The 25,889-nt window shown below is 41.1% G+C and overlaps 2 protein-coding genes across 2 annotated transcripts; one reads left to right on the top strand and one right to left on the bottom strand.

Annotated features, from left to right (window-relative positions):
- Positions 1-1,155: 1,155 nt before the first annotated feature.
- LOC308276412 (olfactory receptor 7G2-like) lies at positions 1,156-2,100 on the bottom strand (the record flags this gene model as incomplete). The annotated part of the gene is made up of 1 exon (XM_080715151.1): positions 1,156-2,100. The coding sequence occupies exon 1, from the start codon at positions 2,089-2,091 to the stop codon at positions 1,156-1,158; it is 936 nt and encodes a 311-aa protein (XP_080571277.1). The 5' UTR covers positions 2,092-2,100.
- Positions 2,101-7,918: 5,818 nt separating this feature from the next.
- On the top strand, positions 7,919-25,889 carry LOC308276659 (uncharacterized protein; the record flags this gene model as incomplete). Its single annotated transcript, XM_080715484.1, has 5 exons — positions 7,919-7,926; positions 16,593-17,514; positions 18,626-18,833; positions 22,509-22,534; positions 24,939-25,889. 5 exons carry the CDS (start codon positions 7,919-7,921, stop codon positions 25,887-25,889), a joined length of 2,115 nt encoding a protein of 704 aa, XP_080571610.1.

Below are 25,889 nucleotides of genomic sequence, written 5' to 3'. Positions count from 1 at the left end.
CAGATGTGGCCAGGGCCTGATCGTTTCCCTCCCCTGTCCATATTCTAAGCTTTTCCTTCTTCTGAGACGGATCCATAAAATGCCACTAAACTAGAAACCCTGAACTCAGAGTCTGTCTACTTGATGGAACCAGACCAACATATGGAGCTTGGCGATTGAAGTCATTTGTCAGGTTTGCACAGTGATGCACACCTGCAGTCCCAGTACTTGGGAGGCAGAGACAGGAGGATCACAGGTTCAAGAACAGCCTCTACAACTTGGCGATACTCTGTTTCAAGATAACAAAAAAATAAGAAAGTAATTGGGGCGTACCTGATAGGAAGAACGCCCCTAAGTTCAATTTCTAGTAGTGCAAACACACACATATACACATACAAATAATAATAATAACAATAATAATAACAACAACAATAATAATAATAATTAATAATAATAATAATAATAATAATAAATGAAATCACTTGTCAAACATTACAGAGCAGTAGATTGGGAAAGTGTCTGGTGAACAATTTGTGTTTCTGAGGCCCCCTAGGAGTGGAGAATCCAGTCACAGTGTTTCTGTCCTGCCTAGGGACAATGATCAAAGCTTGTGGGTCAGATAGATATTTAAGGATTCCATTTTAAATCGGATACCTTCCAAAGGTATACAATAAAGTTGCAGGTAACTTGAATTATTAGAAAATGTTGGTGAAAATAGACTGTGGGTAGGTTGTGGTAGTGCACACCTGAAATCCCCGTACTTGGGAGGCTGATAAAGGAGGGTCTTGGGTTCAAGGCCAGCCTCAGCAACTTAGTGAGACCCTGTTCCCAAACAAAAAACAAAAAGGGCTGAAGGTAAGGTTTGGAGGTAGAATATCCGCAGGTTCAATCCCTGGCATCTGCTCCTTTCCCAAACACAAAGGTTGTGTTTTATTTAAGCTAAAAAAAAAAGATATAAATATGCATTTTGAAAGACTGGCAGTTAATGGCATTTCAAAGAAATCACACAACTGGACAAAAATCAAAGTCAGATTTTTAAGGGGAGCTGAAGTGTAGCTACACATCGAATCATCTAGTTATTTCTGGAAGAGCATGGTACGGATGTGTACAGTACTCTTTATCACTACTAATCTGCCATTCTGATTCTGGAAACGCAAAACCAAACAGACGACTCAATTACAGGAGAGGTACCCCAGTAATAAGATGTCTCAAGGCCCCCTTCATTTCCCTGTTCCTCAGACTGTAGATAAAGGGGTTCAGCATTTGAGGGACCACGATGTACATCATGGAAGCCACGACGTTCTTAACGGAGGAGTCAGTCACAGCAGAACTCATGTACACCCCAAAAGCTGTCCCGTAGAATAAGGTGACGACGAGCAGGTGAGACCCACAAGTGGAAAAGGCTTTCCACCTCCCACCCACAGATGGGATCCTTAAGATAGAGGAGACAATTTGAGTATAAGAAAAAATTATCCCAGAGAGAGGAACACCAGCAAACAGGCTAGTCACTGAATAAATCAGCAAGTTATTGACGAGGGGATCTGAACAGGAGAGGTTGATGAGCTGAGTGAGCTCACAGAAGAAGTGGGGGAGCCCCAGGGGTCCGCAGAAGGACAGCCGCAGTGCCATCAGGCTGTGCAGGAGGGCGTTTGCGGTGGTGGTGAGTAGGCAGAGCAGAACCAGCAGGACGCAGAGGCGGGGGTTCATGATGACCGTGTACCTCAGCGGGTGGCAGATGGCCACGTAGCGGTCATAGGCCATCACAGCCAGGAGACAGCTTTCTAAACCACCAAAAATCAGGACAAAACATAGCTGGGAGAGACAGCCTGCATAGGAGATGCTCTGGTCCTGCGTCTGGATGCTCACCAGCGTCTTGGGGATGGTGGTGCTGCTGATACAGACGTCGGTGAAGGACAGGTTGCAGAGGAAGAAGTACATGGGGGTGTGCAGGTGGGAGTCGGAGCTGACGGCCAGGATGATGAGCAGGTTCCCCAGGACGGTGACCAGGTACATGGACAGGAACAGGCTGAAGACGAGCGGCTGCAGGGCTGGGTCGTCTGTCAGTCCCAGGAGGAGGAATCCTGAAACAGCTGTTTGGTTTGTGGTTTCCATACTGCTGCAGAATCTTGCACAAAAGGTGGGGTGAAGATAAAATAAAGTGAATGTTTTCTACATAAGCAAGACGAAAAAATTACCAGAAGCCTGGTAGATTAGAAAGTTCTTGAGAGCATGTTGGAATCACTTTTGATGAGACCCAGGGATGAGGAACAACATTGTATATTCTAAAAACACACAAGAGTGCTATGTGCCTTTACGTTTCCTATCACTCTGGAACTCATTATGATGTATAATTATGATGAACCAGTATAAATATGTTAAAATAAAAAACATTTGCAAGCCAACTAACTGAGGGGATGGGAGGGGGAAAGAGGGAAACTCTCTAAAGCACATGACGTACTTACACAAGTATATCAGAGTCAATGCCCAAGCATGGGAAGGAGGGATGGGGAGGGGATGGAGTGGGGACTCGGAAAGGGCTAATTGGGTGATGTGTGCATGCATGTCTACACAAGTCTTTTATCCCATTAAGATGTAAGACTACAAGGCACCAATAATTTAAAAAAATCAATGAATTTTCTCTTCCTAAAATTAAAATTTAAGAATGCAGCTTCTCTGTCTGTCTGTCTGTCTGTCTCTCTCTGTCTCTCTCTGTCTCTCTCTCTCTCTCTCTCTCTCTCTCTCTCTCTCTCTCGTGTGTGTGTGTGTGTGTGTGTGTGTGTGTGTGTGTGTGTGTTACTGAGGATTTAACCTTAACCACAAGGGTACTCTATGTCTGAGCGACACTCTAGCCCTTTTTATTCTAAATCGGTCTAAGTTGCCGAGGCTGGCCTCAAACCTGTGATCCTCCTGTGTTAATCTCCAAAGCCCTGGAGTGACAAGTGTGGCCCATCATGTCCATCTAAGAACCAGTTCTTTTAAAATATTTTTTTCATTTAAATTGTGAACCCAAGAATATTCAAATACCTGCTAACATTCTTCCTCTTTTCCTCACCTCCTTTAACCTCCACCGACTTTATTAAACACCAGTGTGTTCTGGCGTGCTGTGCCAAGTATTGACATTGGGGCGAAGAATATGGAGATTTTTTTTTCATAATTAATCCAAGACTTCAAATAAAAAGAAAAGTGATGAACTTATTAAAACTATTTTCTAGAGCAAAGAAATAGAGCTTTGGAAGTCTGAACTTCTGGAAGGGCTTACCAAATTACAAAATAATTAGCCCATTCTGTCCATCTCATGGACTCATGAGGACATATCATGGCCCAAAGACTTTTAGTTTTGCCAAAGACAAGGTCAGAGCTCAGAATGCTGTGTTTACGCTCTTCACCAACGTCTTGTTAATGCCTCTTGACAGCACAGAATCAGCATCACTAAATTATCTTGGAAGTGTTATAATTTTCCTTTATAATCTTTTTTGAGGTACTGGGGATGGAGCCCAGGACCATTTTACCTCTGAGTGACATCCACAGCACTATTTTTTATTCTTTATATTTTTGAAACAAGGTCTCATTATGTTGCAGTGGCCTCACTAAGTAGCTGAGGCTGACTGGGAACCTGCAATCTTCCTGTTTCAGCCTCCCAAGGATTACAAGCATGCACCACCATGCACCAAGCATACACCACCATGCCCCGGCTCTCTATAATCATCATAGTTTCTTTCTGAACATAGCCCCATGTTTTCTCCTGATCTTTAAATATTCCCACTTTTACCCATTATGTTAATCATAGCATGGGAAGATAATCTACCCAAGTAGACAAGAGCAGATAACAGAAAATATTGCCAGTAGCTGGGCATGGTGGTGCACACCTGTGATCTCTTGGGGAGTTGAAACAGGAGAATGTCAGGATCAAGGTGAACCCTGGAAATCTAGTGAGGCCCTCAGAAACCCAGTGATACCCTGTTTCAAAATAAAAATATGAAACAGAGATGGGGGAGTAGCTCAAAGGTAGAATGTTCCTAGGTTCGATCCACAGTACCCAAAAACAGGATGATAGATAGACAGATGATAGATAAATAGATAGATAGATAGATAATAAACTTAATATTTCCCTTTCCAGTAGAAATGCAAGCAAACTGGTTTAGTCACTAACTCTAAGAAAAGCTACGTAACAATGCTGAAGTGTCCTCTCTCTCATCCTAACAGAAAGTCTTCCTGCAATAAGACTGATAATATATAATGAAATAATATAGACAACCAGATAAATGTAATAAGGAGTGAAAGGCAGAGGCTCTTCTGAGAATATGTGTAAACAAAAATAAAATTTGTGTTTTTAAAACAGAGATTTGGAAGATAAAAGACTTAGATAGGCAGGCTTTCTAACGGAAGTCTTTCAGAAGAGCAACGATCTCCCTCCACTGGGAAAGACCAAAGCAGCTGTAATAACAACGATAACTTAATATATATTAGACTCATGCGCTTGGAGCTTAATCCAGGGTCAAGCATTAGCTTCATAAATAGAAGCCCATTTTCAGTGCAGTGGAAAGTCTGGTGTTCTCTCGAGTAATGCAAACCAACAGAGCCATACTCCAGCCCTTTTTGTTTTTTACTTTGAAACAAGGTCTTGCTAAGTTGCTGAGATTGGCCTCAATCCTGTGATCCTCCTGTCTCAGCCTCCTACATAGTGGGATTCCAAATGTGCGCCACTGTGCCAATTCCCTGATGAATTTTTAATTAACTGTGGTGTTGTTGTAATCAACCTACAATGTATTCTTCTCCAACCATCTCATTGCAGATCTTAAATATAGACAATTTTTTATTTGTGCAATTATATCTCAATAAATCTTGGGGTTAAGTGCATAGGGGTGTTCTAATGGTAGAGAAAACGAGACCAAGGCAATGCTGAGAACGTGGGAACCCCTGTTCTGTGACGGTCAATGTCTATTTCTCTCCGTGGTGTGTAGTCATGTCAAACAACCCAGTTGGGGTGTTAAGCAGAATCTATCACTCCATGTTGAGATATTTAGGTTCAACTTCACTGACTTGGTTCTCAGAACACTGAAAATTAAGGCTATATTCTCCAGGTAGGATGTTGGAAGAGTTTTCTCTGGGAACTTTTATTTTTCTTTAGTAGAAAAAAGACTAAAACTTAAACAATAACAAAATGAAATCTGCAGAGAGTGACAAGTCTTCCACAATAAAAATCTGGACCAGATCACTCCATAGTGAAGCACCCAAGTTCTTTCCATGTGATAAAGCTTTGCTGCACTTAAAAAAAAAAAAAAAACACCAAGAAATCGAAAAACGAGTATCTGTGCTTTTATTACTGGGCTTCTGAGGAAAGACTCTAATAAGAATGTTAGAGTTGAAAACAAATCAGCAGAAAAGGCAACTGGAAAAGATTACCAGTCATCTAGGGAGATGGAAACCCTAAAATAATTACAAATAGTTCCCGAGCCACAAGAAATGACACTGCATCCCTCAAACAAGTAGAAGATGCCACAGACAGGTAGGTAGGCACTTGTAAATTAAAAAGAGTTGTTGAAATGTTAAAAGAAACATGGCAGCAAAAGAAAAGGCTCAGAAGAGGACTTATTCACAGACTTGAAGAAACATGTCAGGAAGCAGAAGAAAAGGGCAGAGATGGAAAACACAAAATACATGAAGATGTAAAGCAACTGGAAGGTCAGGATCATACATGACTCAGAAAGAGAGACCAGAGAAAATAATATGGAAGGTCAGCCCTGAGACAGAAGTGATGGGTTGATACAGTTGAGTCAAGAGGAAACAAAAAAGACCTAGGGAAGAGTCTCTGTGATAAAAGGCATCCCTGGAAACCTCCAGTTGTAGAGAAGAAAAGACCCATCGCTAACACCAATAATCCTTTGCCCTGGGTGCATGACAACATGTAAAGCAATGAAACATCATTGAATAATAAGTTATTAGATGCATGGATCAGAAACCCATAGATATATAATTGGGAAAAGTAAATATAAAAGTGTTATACGAGGAGAAAATTTAAAGTATTTTAAACCTGTTCATTTGCACCCATTTTCATCATGACTTGTGCATGCATACTAGAAACCACTGTGAGTAGGAAGTGTAGACCACCCTATAACCCATTGTAAAGATTCATAGACTTAACCACACCTTGCTTTAGTTATTTTTATTGTAAGAAATAATATAGGCACAGCTGGGCGTGGTGGTTCTTGGCTGTAATCTCAGCACCTGCGAAGCTGAGACAAAAGGATCACAGGTTTGAGGTCAGCCCAGCAATGTAGTAAGACGCTCTGCAACTCAGTGAAATCTACTTAAAAATATAAAAATGGGCTGGGGTATAGCTTGTGAGTACAATGCCCCTATCCTTAATCCCCAGAACCAAAACAAGCAACCAAAGAAACAAATAACTCCATAGTCAGTGAGAAGATGGCCACTTGAAGCCATGGAGAAAAGCCTCAGAAGAAACCACTTCTGCCAACATTTGATCTTGGAATTTCTACTTCCAGAAACATGGAAAATAAACTACTATTGCTTCCTCGTTCCATTTACAGCTTGTTATAGAAAAATCTAAGAAACGCAAAAAATGTAAGCATTAGAATAGTTTGAAATGGTCACCATGTTTGAAGAAAGGCTGATTTCTGCTGAAACGGCACTGGCCCTGTCTTGTACCGGGAGGACGATATCAGCAGAATCAGAGCTGCATGAGTAATAGTGCAAACAGGTATGAGAATGTGTCGAGAAGCTGACAGAGACTGGGTCCAGCGGCACATGTCTGTAATCCCACTATGTGGGAGGCTGAGACAGGAGGATTGAGGGTCCAAGGCCAGCCTCTGCAACTTAATAAGATCCTGGATGACTTAGCAGGACTTCGTTTCAAAAAATTAAAGTTAAAAAGGGCCAAAGTTGTAGCTTGAAGCAGAACGTCCCTGGGTTCAATCTCCTGTACAACACACACACACACACACACACACACACACACACACACACTCACACACACACACACTCACACGACAAAAGAGGAAAGTGGGCATCTTTCTTATGATTTTATGTTTGTCCTCACTGCTTCTCCAGGATAATTTCCCCTAAAACATCCACCCTCATTCCCCAAACAAGGACCAAGGGGCTGTCGGTTACCTGGTGGACTTGACTGGTGATAATTCTCAGCATCTCACATGGATGTTGCAGACAGAAGATCTGTTCTTAGAACAGGCAGACGCAAAACTGGGCTCCTAATTAAGAAGCATCATGTCAGCCCGGTGTGGTGGCGCACGCTTTGTAATCCCAGCATTCGGGAGGCTGAGACAGGAGGGTCACAGTTCACGGACAGCCTCAGCTACTTAGTGAGACCCTTTGCAACTCAGTGAGACCCTGTTTCAAAATAAAGAATAAAACATAGGGCTGGGGGTGTACCTTGGAGGTAGAATGTCCCTGGGTTCCATCCCCAGTTCTGAGAAGAGAAGAGAAAAAAGAAAAGAAAAGAAAAGAAAAGAAAAGAAAAGAAAAGAAAAGAAGTATCATGTCTGGGAGGTGACTCCGGTGCTGCTTGCTGGCTGGAGCAGGGCTCTAGTAAAAGAGTCAGAGGCTGAGAACCACTTCAGTATCTGTTCCTGAAGGATCAATACCCAAAGAGCCTCACTAATCAGCTATTTTACAGTCATTCTAAACCTAGGACTGTCTATCCTTAAAAACCAAGAGTTTGGTCACATGTGGTGGCACAAGCTTGTAATGCCAGCGTGTGGGGGGCTAAGAAAGGAAAATCGCAGGTTTATGGCCAGCCTCAGAAATTTCATGAGATACTGCTTCAAAATAAAAAATAAAAAGGGCTGGGGGTATAGCTCATAGATCGAATGCCTCTGGTTCAATCTCCAGTGCCACAGAAACAAACAAATAAACAACAACAACAACAACAACAAAACAAGACTCTGGAGATGAGGAATTCAGGATGGCCAGGTATACATGATTCTTTTCTATACATTGTTTCTGCTCATTTCATGGACCTTGCACACAAAATATGTGCCAATAGACTACAGCATTATTTGTAAATTACATCATTTGTGGGGAAATGGATGGAACAGGAGAACATTATGCTAAATGAGATTAGTCACAAAAAACAAGAAATCAGATGCTCTCCCTAAAATGCAGAAGGCAGGGAGAAAAGGGGTCATAGGAGGAACTGTTGATGAAGGAGAAACCATAGATGAGCAAATAAGGTGACCTAACTGAGGGGATGGGAGGGGAGAAGAGGAAAATTTCCTAATGCACATGATGTGCGTTCACAAACACATCAAAGTCAATCAGTAAGCCAAACACGAGAAGGAAGGAGGGGAAGGGATTGGGTCAGAATTGGGAAAGAGCTAAATGAGTGATTCATGCATGTACACCTCTACCATCTTGCACACCATTAAGATGTATGACTACAATGCACCAATAAATAAAAAATACAAAATACAAATGCATCCCTATCTACATAATGATAAAGGAACATCGACTCCTGTTTCCGGTGTGAAGATATATCCCATCTATGTAAGTACAAAAATAAAAATACAAGCTGGATGTGATGGCCCAGAGCTGTAATCTCAGTTACTTAGGAGGCCGAAGAGACGCCGTCTCAAAATTTAAAAAGAGTCTGGTTATATAGCTCTGTGATAGAGCACCGAGTTCAATTCCCTGATGAAGGAAGGAAGGAAGGAAGGAAGGAAGGAAGGAAGTAAATAAGTAAGTAAGTAAGTCAGGCTGTTCATTTTCTTGCAGCATTTATTGGGGGGACTTCAGGTATCTATATCTTTATTTATACCTGTCAGTAATTACCTGATTATATATATTCAGCAATTACCTTGCAGATGTCAATACAGATTCTCCACTTATTCTTTGGATGGTTAAAGATGAAGATGGACACTGTAGTCTCAGAAAGGGAAGAGAAGATGGACCAACAACCCAGTGAGTTCTTACACCAGAAGTACCACCACCGGATGGAGATTCAGGTGGGCCATCCATTCTCGACTTGAACAGGGCTGCTGATAAAAGTGGTCATAGGTTGACTATATGCAGTCTCTGTGGCCTTGAGGGCTCAATTTCCAGAGTTCCTCATTAGCCAGAGGTGCATGTCTTTTCCCCAAGGCAGCTCAAATCCTAAAGGCATGCAAATCACAGTAGGGGAGAAGAGATAGCTGATTTTCTGACCAGGGAGGACAGGCATGTCACCTCCTTTCCTACCACTTGCTCCCTCCTACCTCCAGGAGACCTCCCTCTTGGATCCTAGGGTCTGAATCCAGAGGAGTAGAGGGATTCTCTGCTCCCTTGAAGTCAGAGATGGCCGCTAGAGGACCAGAATGCCAGAGTCCTGTGGGACCCTTACCAAGACTCACATATACAGATATATGACATCGTGTCCACAAAGTAATTCTGAGAAATTCTCTTTCCTCCAAATCTCCTCATGAAGGAGGCTGAAGCTATCCCAGGAAAGAAATGGCAGAGAAAACAAACAATAGCTGGCTTGTTAGGCAGCTTTTAGGGGTGCCTAAAAATAGGCGTCAAAGCAACACTCTGAAAGAGATAACAGCAAAATAACCTCTAAAAACAAAAACCCCCAGTAAAAATAAATAATAAAAAATAAATAACACAAAAGGAACTAGAAATAAAGGAAACCCATAACCCATTTATTGAATCTAAAATCTGGGAGGGATACAAAACCCCTCTGTGATAATTTTTCAAACTTTCTGAAGGTCTAAAAAGTTAGTTCAAAATTTAGTTTTCAAATTAAAAAAGAAAATATGATGCATCTGCATACTTATCAAGATGGACAAAATGAAAATGGCAGAAAATGTAATATATTGGCAAGACAGTGGAAACGGAAAATGGTGAAAGTACTTTGAAAAATTGTTGGGTGGTATTGAATGAATGCACCCGCATCTATGCCCTGTGAACTAAAACTTCAGCTCCTGGACATCTACCCAGTCAAAGGGCATTACAAGTGTTCACCAAACACCCACAGCAATGATCTTAGCAGAACTATTTATGTGATATCCCATCTATGAACAAGCTGATGTCCAAAACAATAGTGCGAATTAATTATGCATACACACAGTAGAAAATAACGGAACATAGCTAACTAGAACATCAGAAACTTTACATAATTACATCATATCAAGTACACAAGGACCAGTGTAAACGCAACATTTTACCTTTACACCTTAAATAGGTCAGTGCTATGGCATTTAAATTATATCTCAATAAAGTTTGTTTATTTATTTATTTATTTATTTATTATGGGACTGGGATTGAACCCAGGGTTTGTTCTACCTCTGAGCTACCCCCAGCCCTTTTTATCTTTTTTAAATTTTTTACTGGTGCATTGTGTTTATACATCATAATGGGGTGAAGAACTTGTGTAGACATAAATGCACACATCACCCAGCCAGCCCCCACCCAGTCCCCACCTCACTCCCTCCCCATCCCTCCCTCCCATGTTTGGCTTAGTGGTTGACTTCTACATGAATAAGTATATCGTGTGCTTTAGAGAGTTTCTCTCCTCCCCCTCCCATCCCCTCAGTTAGGTTACCTTATTTGCTTCTCTATAGGATCTCTTTTTTCACCTGGAGTTCCTCCTATGACCCATTTCACCTTGGCTTTCACATATTAGGGAAAGCATCCGATTTCTTATTTTTTGTGACTGACTAATCTCACTTAGCATAATGTCCTCAAGATCCATCCATTTCCCTGAAAATGATGTAATTGAGTTTTTTTTTGATGGCTGAGTAAAATTCCATTGTGTACATATCCCACAGTTTTGTAATCCATTCATCTGTTGATGGACATCTTGGCTGGTTCCATAGTTTGGCTATGGTGAATTGTGCAGCTATGAGCATAGATACACATGCATTAGTTTGGTAGTTTGGCTTCCTATTTTTTGGGTAGATACCCAACAGTGGTATTGCTGGATCAAATGGTAGATTTGTTCCCATTATTCTGAGGATTCTCCATACTGTTTTCCAAAGTGGTTGCACTAATTTGCAATCCCACCAACAATGTTTTAGAGTTCTCACTTCTCCACATCCTCGCCAGCATTTGTTGCTTGTTGTGAATGATTGCCATTCTAGTTGGGGTAAGGTGAAATCTCAGGGTAGTTTTGATTTGCATCTCTCTGCCAATGATGTTGAGCATTTTTTCATGCATTCATCGGCCATTTTAATTTCTTCTTTCGTTAAGTGTCCATTTAGTTCACTTGCCCATTTTTGATTGGGTGATTTGTTTTTTAGTGTTGAGTTTCTTGAGTTCTCTGTATATTCTAGATATTAGTCCTATACTGGAGGGGTAGGTGGCAAAAATCTTCTCCCATTCTGTTGGCTCTCGATTGAGGTTCTTGACAGTTTCCTTTGCTGAACAGAAGCTCTTCAGTTTCATGCCATCCCATGAATTGATTCGCCTATTAGTTTGTTGTGCCTTTGGGGTCTTGTTGAGAAAGTGTTTATTTGTGCTTATTTGTTGTAGTATTGGACCTTTGCCCTCTTCAAGGAGCCTCAAGGTCTCTGGTCTAATTTCCAAGTCTTGCCGGGCGTGGTGGTGCACGCTGGTAATCCCCGTGCTTGGGAGGCGGAGACAGGAGCATCTCGCTGGTTCGGAGCCAGCTGAGGTCAAATTTTATTTAAGAGACCCTGTTTCCACATAAAAAAAAGTTAAAAAATATGTCTGGGAGTGTAGCCCATGGGAGTGTATCCCGGAGATAGAAGGGCTTTCAGGAACCCAGTACCACCAAAAATAAAGAAAAAATAATTTCCAAGTCTTTGATTCATCTTGAATTGACTCTTGTGCAGGGTGAGAAAGTGGGATTAATTTCCAATTTTCTGCATATGGTTAACCAGTTTTGCCTACACCATTTGTTGACAGGCTATCTTTTTTCCAGTGTATGTTTTTGACGCCTTTGTCAAAAATCAATTGGCTGTGAGTGTATGGATTTGTTTCTGGGTCTTCTATTCTTCTCCATTGGTCTATGTATCTGTTTTTTTTTTTTTTTTGCCAGTACCATGCTGTTTTTATTACAATGTCTTTGTAGTATAGTTTAAAATCAGGTATTGTGAATCCTCCTGCATGGCTTTTATTGCTGAAAACTACTTTGGCTATTCTGGGCTTTTTGTTGTTCCAAATAAATTTAAGGACTGATGATTTTTCTATGTCTGTGAGAAATGATCTTGGTAATTTAATGGGCTTTGCATTTAATCTGTAGATCACTTTTGGAAGGATGGCCATTTAAATGATATTTATTCTGCCTATCCATGAACATGGAAGATCTTTCCATCTTCTAAGATCTTCTTCAATTTCTTTTTTCAATGTTTTATCATTTCTTTGTAGAGATCTTTTACCTCCTTGGTTAAGTTTATTCCTAAGTATTTTAATTTTTTGTGGGAGATCCTGAGTGGAAGTATTTTCTGAATGTCTTTTTCAGTGGATTTATGGTTGGTTTACAGGAAAGCTTTTGATTTTTTTTTTTTTTTTTTGGTGGTACTGGGGTTCCTGGAAACCCTTCTACTGCTGGGCTACACTCCCAGACCTATTTTTATATTTTTAAATTTGGAAACAGGGTCTCTTAAGCCAGCGAGGCTGGCTCTGAACCAGCACGATCCTCCTGTCTCCGCCTCCCAAGCACGGGTATTACAAGTGTGAGCCACCACGCCCGGCTAAGCATCTGACTTTTTAAGACTGATTTTGTATCCAGACACTTTGCTGAATTTGTTGATCAGTTCTATAAGCCTTTTGGTTGAGTTTGTTGGGTTTTTTAAATATAGTATCATGTCATCTGCAAATAGTGAAAGTTTGAGTTCTTCTTTTCCTATTTGTACTCCTTTGATTTCCTTTTCTTGCCTTATTGCTCTGGCTAGAGTCTCTAGTACTATATTGAAGAGAAGTGGTGATAATAGACATCCTTGTCTTGTTCCTGTTTTAGGGGTAATTTTTTAAGTTTTCCTCAATTTAATATGATGTTGGCTGTGGGCTTATTGTAAATTGCCCTTATGATGTTGAGATATGTTCCTTCTATTCCAATTCTCTGCAGCACTTTTATCATACATGGATGTTGAATTCTATCAAATGCTTTTCAGTGTCTATTGAACTGATCGTGTGATTTTTTGTCTTTGGTTCTGTTTATATGATGAATTACATGGATTGATTTTTGTATGTTGAACCAGCCTTGCATCCCTGGGATGAACCCTACCTGGTCATGATGTATGATTTTCTTGATGTGTTTTTGAATGCATGTTGCTAGTATTTTGTTTAGCAGTTTTGCATCCAAATTCATCAGAGATATAGGCCTGTAGTTCTCCTTCCTTGAACTGTCTTTATTTGGTTTTGGTATTAATTAGGGCTGAAAGACAAGGACATACAGTGCACACTTTATGTACATAAGATATACTTGATGATGATAATAAATGACCATAGGATTTGTTTATATATTTACTATACTGTGCTTTTCATTCATTTATTTCATTTTTAATTTTAATTTTTGATACTGAAGATTAAACTCAGGGGTGTTATACCTCTGACATACACCCCCATCTTTTTTTAAACTTTGAAATAGAGTCTTGCTAAGTTGCTGAGGACCTCACTAAGTGTTGAGGCTGGCCTTGAGCCCGCCTGCAATCCTCCTGACTCAGCCTCTCTAGTACTGGGATGACAAGAAGGTGCCATGACACCTGGCTGACTTATATTTTCTAATACTGTGATATTTAGAGAGATACTTTTCTTTATAATAAAAATGGACAATTGTAATCAACTAAGCACATGCCTGGGTTATGTGTGCAAGGTGAGAAAAAAGGCAGTGCTCATAAATAGAAATATATAGAAAAGTACTTGCTACTCTGGGTTTGATCTCCAGATCCTAATAGATAAAAATACCCAACCAATAAATGAGGTGCTCTTGACATATACGGTAGGAAATCAACCATCCTGACTTCTTTGTTAGACTCTTGGTCCTTAAGGATTTGCACTCTGGGGATTGGAATGATTGTAACAAAAGTTTCTCTAATGAGGAGCTGTGGATATTTACCCCCTAAGGGATGCTGTTACTGTAGGAGTCAGCCTGTGAGCACATCAGTCCACAGCCCTGCCCTGCTCAGCCAGCAACACTGAGCCTCCTCCCGGACATGGTTCTTCTTGAGCAGAAGCCCACTCCTGCAGATTTTCCCACTGCTGCTGAGGACAGATCTCCTGTCTTCACCCTCCAGGTGAGATGCTAAATATCATTCTCCGTGGAACCAGGCAGGTTCCACTCAGGAGTCCTCTAATTAGTGACTTGAATAGGAGGGCGGGTACTCTGCTAAGATTTTTATACAGAAAAGTGGCAAAAATTTGAAACCCATAAAATGATGACCCACAAGTCCCCCAGGAGACTGGTGCTTGACCCTCTGTCACCTCGATACATTCTCATACGTCTTTGCACCAATGAACACTCAGCTCTCTTTCTGCTGGCCGCTAATGTTCCACAAAGACAGGGCCATTTACTTTTGAGCAGAAATATATACTCTGAAAGCATGGTCTGGGAATGACTTGAGTTTTGGAGAGAGGTGGTGTTGGGAAGGCTCTCAACTGGGAAGTGGTTGATTAGGTTGCCACTATAGACTGGGTGGTTTATTGACAACGTTTTGTTTCCTCATGACTTTGGAGTCTAGAAGGTTAAAGATTGAGATGTAAACCCAGTTGCTTTCTTAGAGGCCTCTCTCTTTAACTGGTAGAAATCATTTTATTCCTCTGTTCTTACAGGGTCATCCATCTGTGAGTGTCTGTGTGCTAATCTATTTCTATAAAAACAGCAGTCATATTGTCTTAGTGCCAATCCTAATGGACATACTCTGAAGTACCTTTTCAAAGGACCTCCTGTATAGCCCAGCTATATCACTCCTGATATATAACCACCGCAAAAATTGAAATCAGACTATCATAGTATTACATGCATATCTATGTTTACAGTTGCACAATTCATAATTGTCAACTATAGAACCAGCCTAAGCACCCCTCAACAGATGAATTGATTACAAAATTATGAGACACATACACAACGGAATTTTACTCAACCATAAAGAACAAATTATAAGCCGGGCGTGGTGGCGCACGCTTGTCATCCCCGCGCTTGGGAGGCGGAGACAGGAGGATCGCGCAGGTTCGAAGCCAGCCGTGCTGGCTTAAGAGACCCTGTTTCCAAATAAAAATATAAAAAATAGGTCTGGGAGTGTAGCCGGGAGGTAGAAGGGTTTCCAGGAACCCCAGTACCACAAAAGAAGAACAAAATTATATCATTTTCAGGGAAAAGGATGGAGCTGGAGAATATTATGCTAAGTGACATTAGTCGGAAAAAGTGAAAAGTTGGATATTTATATGTGGAAGCTAGGAAGAAATTTGGACACAGGAGGGACTCTAGACAAAGGAGGAGAGACCCTAGTGGGTTTCATCAAGGGAAGAAGGCCCCTTAGAATGAGATGGAGCATGTCATCCACACAGTTACCTAGTTTCAAGGTTCCCCCGCCCCAGGGGTTTTCTACCTCTGAGCCTAACCATCAGCCCATTTTTTAAAAAACAATGTCTTGATAAGTTTCTGAGATTCTCACTAGGAATCAAGTCTGTGCGCCTCCTGCCTCAGCCTCCCAGGAACTGGGATAACAGGCATGTGCCACTATGCTAGGCTATCTTCAATTAAAACATTTTCTAATCTTTACTTGTGTTCACCTGGATGAAAGCTTTTTAATTGATATGCAGAAGAGAGTATACTTGGAAATCAAAGGAAACAAGGTCAAGTCCAGAGTCAGTTCATCTGAGCTCTGGCCCAGTCTTTGCCAGGCACTGTGCTTTATGTCTGTGGTCTGTACTTGTGGGCATAGGAGGCTCATAGCATGAACATGTCATCTGTGATTTGGTGACCTTCCAGACGATTCTGAGGCATGCTCAAGTTGGAGACCATGGCTGTAGAATGTAGAGTTCATAGGATCCTGCTCGTTATTTTTCTTTGAGGGGATAGATAAATTCGGATGGAAATTCCATGTCTTATTCTTGTTTTATTTATTTATTTTTTGTACTAGGGATTGAACCCAGGGGAATTCTATCTCTGAACTAAACTTCAGCCCCCTTTTATATTTCATTTTAAAACAGGGATTCACTAACTTGCTTAGGGCCTTGCTAAGTTACTGAGACTGTCTTAAAACTTGCAATCCTCCTGTCTCAACCTCCCAAGTACTGGGAGAATAGGCATACACCACCACATGTTTATTCTTTGTTACAGCCTCAGACCTGGACAAAATGTATGAGAAAGTATTGGTGTCCAATAAAGGGTTGATTTAGAGGAGGTAAGAGAGAAATGCAGAGAATTGAAAAGCAGGGAGAAGATACTACTACTGCTTTGGTTTCAGAATAGAAATGTGAGGACATTTCAAGTCTTGTTTAAAGCACTAGTTCACAATCATTAGAGGTAAGAAATTCATCTGGAGTGTTTGCTAACAGATTGCTGTCCCCAGCTCTAGAATTTCTCATCAGTAAAGTCAACACTGTACCAAGACTTTTCATTTTTATCAAGTCACAATTTGATACTGCTTTCCCAGAAATCATTCACTATTTTATATTCTACTTATCTTTTCCACGAGATTTATCAGCAACACGGAATCTACAAACCAAACTGCTTCCGAATTCCTTCTCCTGGGACTGACAGACAGCCCAGAACTACAGCCATTCATCTTCAGCCTCTTCCTGTCCATCTACCTGGTCACTGTCCTGGGGAATCTGCTCATTATCCTGGTCATCAGCTCTGACTCCCACCTCCACACTCCCATGTACTTCTTCCTCTGCAATTTGTCCTTCACTGACATCTGTATCAGCAGCACCACCATCCCCAAGATGCTGGTGAACATCCAGACGCAGGATCAGAGCATCACCTACGCAGGTTGCCTCTCCCAGGCCTGCTGTGTCCTGATTTTTTGTGGTTTAGAAAGCTGTCTCCTGGCGGTCATGGCCTATGACCGCTATGTGGCCATCTGTCACCCTCTGAGGTACATGGTCATCATGAACCCCCGCCTCTGTGTTCTGCTGGTTCTGCTTTCGCTGCTCCTTAGCATTGCGCACGCCCTGCTGCACAGTCTGATGGTGCTGCGGCTGTCCTTCTGTAGACATCTGGAGCTTCCCCACTTCTTCTGTGAGCTTGCTGAGATTGTCAAGCTAGCCTGTTCTGACACCCTCGTCAACAACCTGGTGGTATACTTGGTTGGTAGCATATTTTTTGGTGTTCCCCTCTCAGGGATTATTTTCTCTTATGCTCAGATTGTATCCTCTGTTTGGAGAATCTCATCTATGGGGGCAAGGTGGAAAGCCTTTTCCACCTGCGGGTCCCACCTATCAGTGGTGTCTTTATTCTATGGGACAGGTTTTGGAGTCTACTTGAGTTCTGCATTCACCAACTCTTCCATTAAGAATGTCATGGCGTCAATGATGTACATTGTGGTCTCTCAGTTGATGAATCCCTTTATTTACAGTCTGAGGAACAAGGACATGAAGGGAGCTTTGAAGAATCTCGTTATCAGAACACCTTGTCTGTGATAGGGACAGCAGATCTGGGTTTGGGCTTCTAGAATGAGCAAATGTGACAAGAAGTCAGGTAAGCCAGAATGCCTGATGACTCTGTCATGATATTTTTGCCCCAAACGATTACTTCATATGATGCCTAAATTCATATTGACTTGAGCTTCAAACTGAACATTATTGATCATTCAGATCTGTAATATAAGGAAATTATTTTAATCTCTAAATTCATCTGGGTAGTTCTGACTCCATAGAAGTAGAGCCTGAGTCAGGCATTCAGTTTTAATAATGACATATGGGTCTGCCTCATAAGAAGGAACTTTGAGCCAGGCATGATGGCATATGCCTGTCTGTAATTTTGACACTTGGGGTGCTAACACAGGAGGATCACAGGTTGGAGGACAGCCTCAAAAAAAAAAACAGATGGAATATCAGAAACAAAAATAAAATTTAAAGGGCTGAGGTTGTAGCTCAGAGGTAGAGTGACTTTGGCCTCAATACCACAAAAATGTAAAAATCACTGGAGATAGGCATGTGGAGGGAAATACACCAAGTGATGTTGAATGTGTAAATTTATGTTTGTAACACTTTAAATCTCACTATGCTGTATAATTACATTACACCAATAACATACATATAAAACAGAAATTTTTCCCTGGAAGACTATGTCCTCCAGAAGCAGTGCCACCATCAACCCTATTGTCTTATTATTTGTCAAACTAACAGCATTGGATGATCTCAGTGGTGAGAGACGGTTGTGTGATATTTTTCAATAAAGGAAGATGCCTTCATTCCTCATTTTAAAAGCAAACCTAAGTCTCATATGCCCAGATCATAAGGACAGCTATTGTTCATGGCAAGGACTCCAGAATTTGGAAGTAGATAGTTGAGATTAGGGCTTTACTGCATTCTTCATGAAGTGGTTCCTTCCCAGGACTGGCTCCTGAGTTACCCAGGCCTTTGTGGCCGATGCAAATTGTATGCTTGGATATGATGCCAGAAACTCCCACCTCCACACCTCCGTGCACTTCTTCCTCTAAAATATGCCTTTCACTGACATCTGTGCCACCACACCATGATCTCAAAAATGCTGCTGAACATACAGATGCAGGACCAGAGCATCACCTACACAGGCTGCCTCTCCCAGGACTTCTTTGCCCAGGTTTTTCTCATTTTGGAAAACTGTCTGCTCACGGCAATGGCCTATGACCATTATGTCACAGTTTGTCACCCACTAATGTACACCATCACGATGAGCCCCTGCCTCTGTGTCCTGTTGGTTCTTGTCTTCCTCTTCATCAGCATTGTGAATAGTGTGCTCATGCTCTGATGATGCTGAGGCTGTCCTTCTGTGCAGACCTGGTGATCCCCACTTCTTCTGCAAACTTTCATAAATCATTAAATCTATCTGTTCTGACACCCTCACCAGTAATATTTTGGTTTATTTTTCTGTCATATTGGGTGGGAGTGCCTTCTCTGGGATTATTTTATCTCATACTTGAATTGTCTCTTCTCTTTTGAGAATACTGTCAACTGACAGAAAGTACAAAGCCTTTTCCACCTGTGGATATCATCTTTTCATTGTCTCCTTTTTCTACAGGACAAGGTTTGGGGTGTGCATCAGGTATTCAGTGACTGACTTATCTGGGAACTCTGTGATGGCTTCAATAATGTATTCTGTGGTCCTTAAAATAATAAACCTCTTCATTTATAATCTGAGTAACAAGGATATGAAGGAAGACTTAAGCAAAAATATTTAGTGGCAGAACATTTTTTCAGTGATTGTCATTATATTTCTGTATTTTCTATTCCATTGGTCTACATGTCTGTTTTGTAACAATATTATGCTGTTTTTATTTCTATGGCTTTGTATTATAGCTTGAAGTCAGGTATTGTGGCACCTCCCACATAGTTCTTATTGCTTCTGCATTTGAAGTTTAAACTTTCTGTAAATTGGGGCACCAATTTTTACCTTTATATAGTTTTATAATGTGTATATAGTGAAATAGAAACATTATTATTTTAGAAATGGTGATGCGATGTTTTATAGTTAGTTTTCTGGGTTTTTTGTTGTTGTTGTCTTAATCAGTGTCTTCTGCATGGTAGGTAAGCACTCTACCACTGAGCTATATCCCCAATTCAAATTTCTGCAATTATCAATAAAGATATTGGAATATTCTTGTACAAGTCTTCTGGTGTAAATAAGCTAATGTTCTTTACTCAAAATGAAGTTATTTACTATAGGGAAGCACTTATTCTTCTCTGTGTAGTTGCAGAGTTTTCTAAATAGTCAAAGAAATTTATAGTCCCAGTAAAATGCCATTGTAAACCAAATAATTTCCAGCACATTTTCACTCACTCTTATAGTTTATGTAATATATTAAGTAATTAAATATACATTTATAAGTTTAACAGTCTTCTCACATTTATTGTTTTTTCACCTTTTGTGAAATACAAGTCTGTGGTATTTCTAGGATATTTCATCCTAATACATAGGAGTGATTTTATGGGATTGATTTGTCATTTATGTGTATTGAAAATTACTTCATAATTAAAAAAAGAATTTAAGAAATGTTAACCAAAAATGAAAAATAAAAAAAGAAATAGGAAAAAAAAGAAAATTACTTCATTAGTTGTGAGATTTGCTTTGCACTTAATTTGTAGAGAGTTGGACTGATGCTGTGCCTAGATTTAACATTTGTCATTATTTTCTGATGTCTTCATCTTAACAGGACTGCTTTATATAAACTAGACTTGCCTCAATATAAATGGCATATAGCTTTGCCTTGTATATTTGCAGCATGAACCTATGTGTGGTTTATTTTTGTCTTTCATATAAGATAAGCTGAATACAATTTACATCTCTAAACTATTTATTAAAGTATATATTCCTCTACTGTAATCTCACTTCTGTATTACTGTCACCTCTATTCCAGTCATAAATAACAAAATTATATAATTTATTATTTAAGTAAAATGGATGGAACTAGAGAATATGATAGATAATAGAATATATTATGCTAAGCACGCTCAGGAAGTGTAAGAAAGTTGAGAGTATTGCGGTGAAATATGTTTGGTGTGTGAGGGGAGAAATAATTCCCCCAACACAACCACACAAACAGAAAAACAGAAAAACCGCGGGTTCTTGTCCTGAACTAAGTATAAATATACATAGCTTGGACAGTCGCTGAAGATTTAAAGAAGTTTCTTAAAAAGATAAAAATACAGAAGATAGTTACAGCCATATGCCATCCAGAGAATGGCATGGGGGGGGCAATTCGAGTGAATTTACCGAAAGACCCCACATGCTGAGTGTTCTTATCCTGACCAAGTCTGTGGCAGGTCCTTTGATCTGTAGATATGTTGCCCTATCTCTGGCCCAGTTTTCTGCTGTCTCCATCCCAGCCAGATCTGCCCCTCAGTGGGGGCAGCCCTGTCTCAGGGCACAGACCTCCACACCTTTTGTTACACTCCCAAGATGGGTTAAGTTGCTTCTCTGGGATCTGGGATTTCCTCCCATCCTTGAGGCAGTTTGTCTCTCTTTAGAAATGTAAAGAACCCTTTTCCCTGGCTCCTGGCCTTTTGTTTACTTGCCTTTAGAAATGTAAAAAGACCCTTCTTCCTGACAATCCTGGCTTTCTTTAGTACAAATGATATATTTTCAACATTGGCAATCTTTCCCAATACTAGTACAGAGAGTCATATATTTTCTCTTATATGTGGAAGTAGAGAGAAAATAGGAAAAAAGGGACTTCGTATAAGGAAGAGAGACCAGTAGAATAGTGCAAGGTGATTGGGGGAGGGAGGTAATGAGAGGAAAAAGTTGGTATAATACTGTATGTGTCCATACATACTTACTTGATTATATAAGGCAGCCTAATTCAACTATACAAGTGAAGATATCTCCTATATTTGCTGAGATAGTGCATTGGTTTGATGTGTTTAGGAGAAATCGTTTCCCGTTTTCTTGTTCTTTGTGTCCAGTAGAGGACAGTCCATCACGGAGGAGAGGAGGCTGCCAGGAAATGGTATCACTACCAGCCTCACAAACATGTATGAAGAGGAGAAGAGGCATGGTATCTGGAGGAAAACACACCAAGCGCTGTGTGCACTTATGCTTATATCGCTTAGAATCTCACTATGATGTATTGTAAATATAAGGAAAAAATTTATAGTTCAGAAAATATCCAGTAATTTAACCAAGAGAAAGAACCCAAGTGTTTAAATTTTCTAATGCTACAGTCTGGGTGTTTGTCCCCCACCCCAAGTCCTATGTATTAAAATTTGGTTTCCAGCCTGTAGCAATACTGACGGATGGTGAGAACTTTCAGAACTTGGGAATTATGGAAGGGAATTAGATCTTTGGGGTCTTGCTCTGAAAGAAAATTCGAACCACAGTCCCTCCTCTCTCGCATTTCCTGGCAGCCTCCTCTCCTCCGTGATGGACTGTCCTCTACTGGACACAAAGAACAAGAAAACGGGAAACAATTTCTCCTAAACACATCAAACCAATGCACTATCTCAGCAAATATAGGAAATAGCTTCACTTGTATAGTTGAATTAGGCTGCCTTATATAATCAAGTAAAAGAAGAAGGCTATGCTTTTAACTAAAAAGGAGTGCTAGAAGACATCAGAGAAGTGCCCAGGGGTTGTGAGAACAAACCCTGTGGAATGCAGATGAGCAGACAGTGGGGAGAAGGGAAAGGTGCAAGCGTGGCCTCGGGAGTCAGAGCCCCAGCCAGCCTGGTGCCTCATTCTGCAGAGATGGCCTTTAAGGACCTGCTCTCTTGGGGTCAGAATGCTACAAAGCTAATGAGCCTCTTTGCATTTAGAAGCTCCAGAGATGCGGAGACTATAGGAGGCTGCCTGTGGCCACTTTACTCCACAGCCCTTCCCTCGTAAGTAAGCAGCACCTGAGCCTCCTCCTGGACTCTATCCTTCTTGGCCAGTGTTCCCTGACTCAGCTGGTCTGTCTGCATTTCCTTAGGACTTATCTCCGTCTTGAATATTCAGGTGAGATACTGAATTGCATCCCTAACAAAGCCAACTGGGTATGGGTAATGAAGTCCCATATATATGTGTCTAATTCATTCATTATTGAATTTGTTCTCCTTGTTACATGTTCCATCATATGCCTGTTCCAAGTTAATACTGATTTCACTGATGCTTTCTTCTTATTTTTTTCCACATGACCAGCAATTTCAGAGGGAGCTTCATCCCATTAAACACTTAGAGATGAAGGAAAGAGTTCAAATAATGTAATTTGTGTGCATATATAAAGATATCATTACCAGCTTCGTTAGCATTAGGGTCCTGCTTCCTCTGACATTTGCAGTTTTCATGATAGGGGTGTCCTTCTTCTCTCTTCTTTTCTTAATTGCCCTGGGATGTTCTTCTTTCTGAGGAATGAAGGTACAACATGTGATGCTTTGTGACAGTAAAAATATAAATATAAAAAAGAAAAGAAGATGTGATTATGAGCATTCCATGTGCTGATCACTGCTGGACTCTTCTCTTCTACTCAATTATCATCAAGAAGCATTCCCCCAAGTCAGGCATGGTGATGAACTGTAATACAAGTACTTGTATTGAAGGCTGAGACAGAGGGTTGCAGGTTCAAGGCCAACCTCAACAACTTAGAGTTCAGGTCCTCTGTAATTTAGTGAAACCTTATTTCAAAAAAATTTTAATGATATGATTTCAAATTAATAGAAGGATTCTCTTGGGGCAAGACAAAACATGTCATATCAAGCTGCTTAGCTTTCTTTGGAAAAGGGGATGAGTTACGTTGTCATTGAGGAGTCTTCTGAGCTCTGAGCTTCCATTTTCTGATCTCTTCTCAGGTCCACTGGGTAGATGTCATTCACCTGATATAACTAATTATATGAGTTAAGATGCACAAGTGTTTTTGTGTAGGGTGCTGATGATTAAACCCAGGTGCATTCTACCTATGAGCTACATGCCCAGCACTATTTTATTTTCTATTTGAAAACAAGGTCTCACTAATTGATGAGAGACTCCGCAACTTAGCGAGACCAGCTTTGAACCCATGATTCTCCTGTTTCAGCTTCCCAGTACTGGGGTTACAAGCATGGGCCATCATTCCTGACTTAAAATGAACTGTAAAAGCAAGGGAAAGATGAGAGGCTTTGGTCAGTTAGAAAATGATCGAATTAAAGATAAATTTAGAAATGATATCGTTGTACTATCTAAAATCATTAAAAGGAATTTGTCAATAACCACTTCTGCTCTTATAATATGTGGGCTCAGCTTGGCATGGTGGCACACACCTGTTATCTCAGTGCTTGAGACGTTGATACAGGAGGATCACAAGTCCAAGGCCAGCCTCAGTAATTTAGTGAGACTCTCAGGAACATATCAAGCCCCTGTCTCAAAATAAAAATAAAACTGGGATGAGAGTGTAGTTCAGAGGTAGGACACCTCTGGGTCTGTGTATTATGCTTGGTGTCTAACTCAGCACTTATCATGATATATGAATCACAGTTGATAGTCACAAAAATTATTTCAGTCAAAGGAGTGGAGTAAACTGGGAGAATGAGAGAGGGAGAATGAGAGAGGGAGAAGAGAGAGAATAATACAGAGGGAAAATCTGATATCCACTGGAGTCCACAAAACCTAAAATAACATGTTTTGTTTGTTTCTTTGGTACTGTGGATTGAACCCAACTTATATTTATCTCCGAGCCATATTCACAATTCTCTTTTGTTATTATTATTTTTAAATTTTGTAACAGGATCAGGCCGGGCGTGGTGGCGCACGCTTGTCATCCCCGCGCTTGGGAGGCGGAGACAGGAGGATCGCGCAGGTTCGAAGCCAGCCGCTCGCGCTGGCTTAGGAGACCCTGTTTCCAAATAAAAAATGTAAAAATAGGTCTGGGAGTGTAGCCCGGAGATAGAAGGGCTTCCAGGAACCCCAGTACCACCAAAAAAAAAATTTTGTAACAGGATCAGGCTAAGTTGTTGAGGTTAGTTTTGAACTTGCAATCCTCTTGCCTCAGCCTCCCAGGGACTGATTATAGGCATGTGCCACCAACCCTAGCAATGGTTTTGTTTTTAGTGCACTGCTTCCCAAAATTCAGCATACATCAAAGTCATGCAGAAGACTTGAAGCCAATTGTTGTCAGAGTAAGCCAGAAGTAGAGACTGAGAACTTGCACTTCTAATGTCTTCCCAGGTGCTGTAGCTGATGCTGTGCATTCAGCTATGATCTTTTCACCATTCCTCTCTCCCATTCTCCCAGTTCACTCCACTCCTTTTACGGAAATAATATTTTATGAATATCAACTGTAATTCATATATCACGATAAGTACTGCGTTAGACACCAAGCATAATACACAGACCCAGAGGTGTCCTACCTCTGAACTACACTCTCACCCCACCCAATTCTTTCTTCTAGATTCATTACAACATGGAAACCAGAAACCAAACAGCTATTTCAGGAGTCCTCCTCCTGGGACTGTCAGACGACCCAGCCCTGCAGCCGCTCGTCTTCAGCCTGTTCCTGTCCATGTACCTGGTCACTCTCCTAGGGAACCTGCTCATCATCCTGGCCATCAGCTCTGACTCCCACCTCCACACCCCCATGTACTTCTTCCTCTGCAACCTGTCCTTGAATGACATCTGTTTAAGCACAAGCACAGTTCCCAAGATGCTGGTGAACATCCAGACGCAGGACCAGAGCATCTCCTATGCAGGCTGCCTCTCCCAGGTCAGCTCCGTCTTGGTGTTTAGTGCCATGGAAAGCAGTCTCCTTGCAGTGATGGCCTATGACCGCTATGTGGCCATTTGCCACCCACTGAGGTACACGGTCATCATGAACCCCCGCCTCTGCGTCCTGCTGGTGCTGGTCTCTCTGTTCAGTAGCATTGCAGATGCCATGCTTCATGTTCTTCCAGTGCTCCAGCTCTCCTTCTGCACACATCTGAAGATCCCCCACTTCTTCTGTGAACTGGCTCAGATCATCAGGCTGGCCTGTTCTGACACCCTTGTCAATAACATTCTGTTATACGTTGCAACCTGCATATTTGCTGGTCTTCCTTTCTCTGGGATTATTCTCTCTTATAGTCGCATCGTGTCCTTAATCTTGAAAATGCCATCATTGGACGGCAAGTACAAAGCCTTTTCCACCTGTGGGTCCCACCTCTCTGTTGTCTCCTTGTTCTATGGGACAGGTTTGGGGGTGTACATTAGCTTCGAAGTTACCGACTCACCTGAGAAGACTGTAGTGGCCTCAGTGATGTACTCTGTGGTCCCTCAAATGCTGAACCCCTTTATCTACAGTCTGAGGAACAAGGAGATGAAGGATGCCTTGAGGAAATCTATGTGCAGGAACAATTCTCTTCTGTGA

This window comes from Muscardinus avellanarius, assembly GCF_963383645.1.
Source record: "Muscardinus avellanarius genome assembly, chromosome: 18".
NCBI classification, from domain to species: domain Eukaryota; kingdom Metazoa; phylum Chordata; class Mammalia; order Rodentia; family Gliridae; genus Muscardinus; species Muscardinus avellanarius.
Note: the sequence above shows the minus strand (reverse complement) of the source record. Positions and strands in the feature narration are given on the sequence as shown.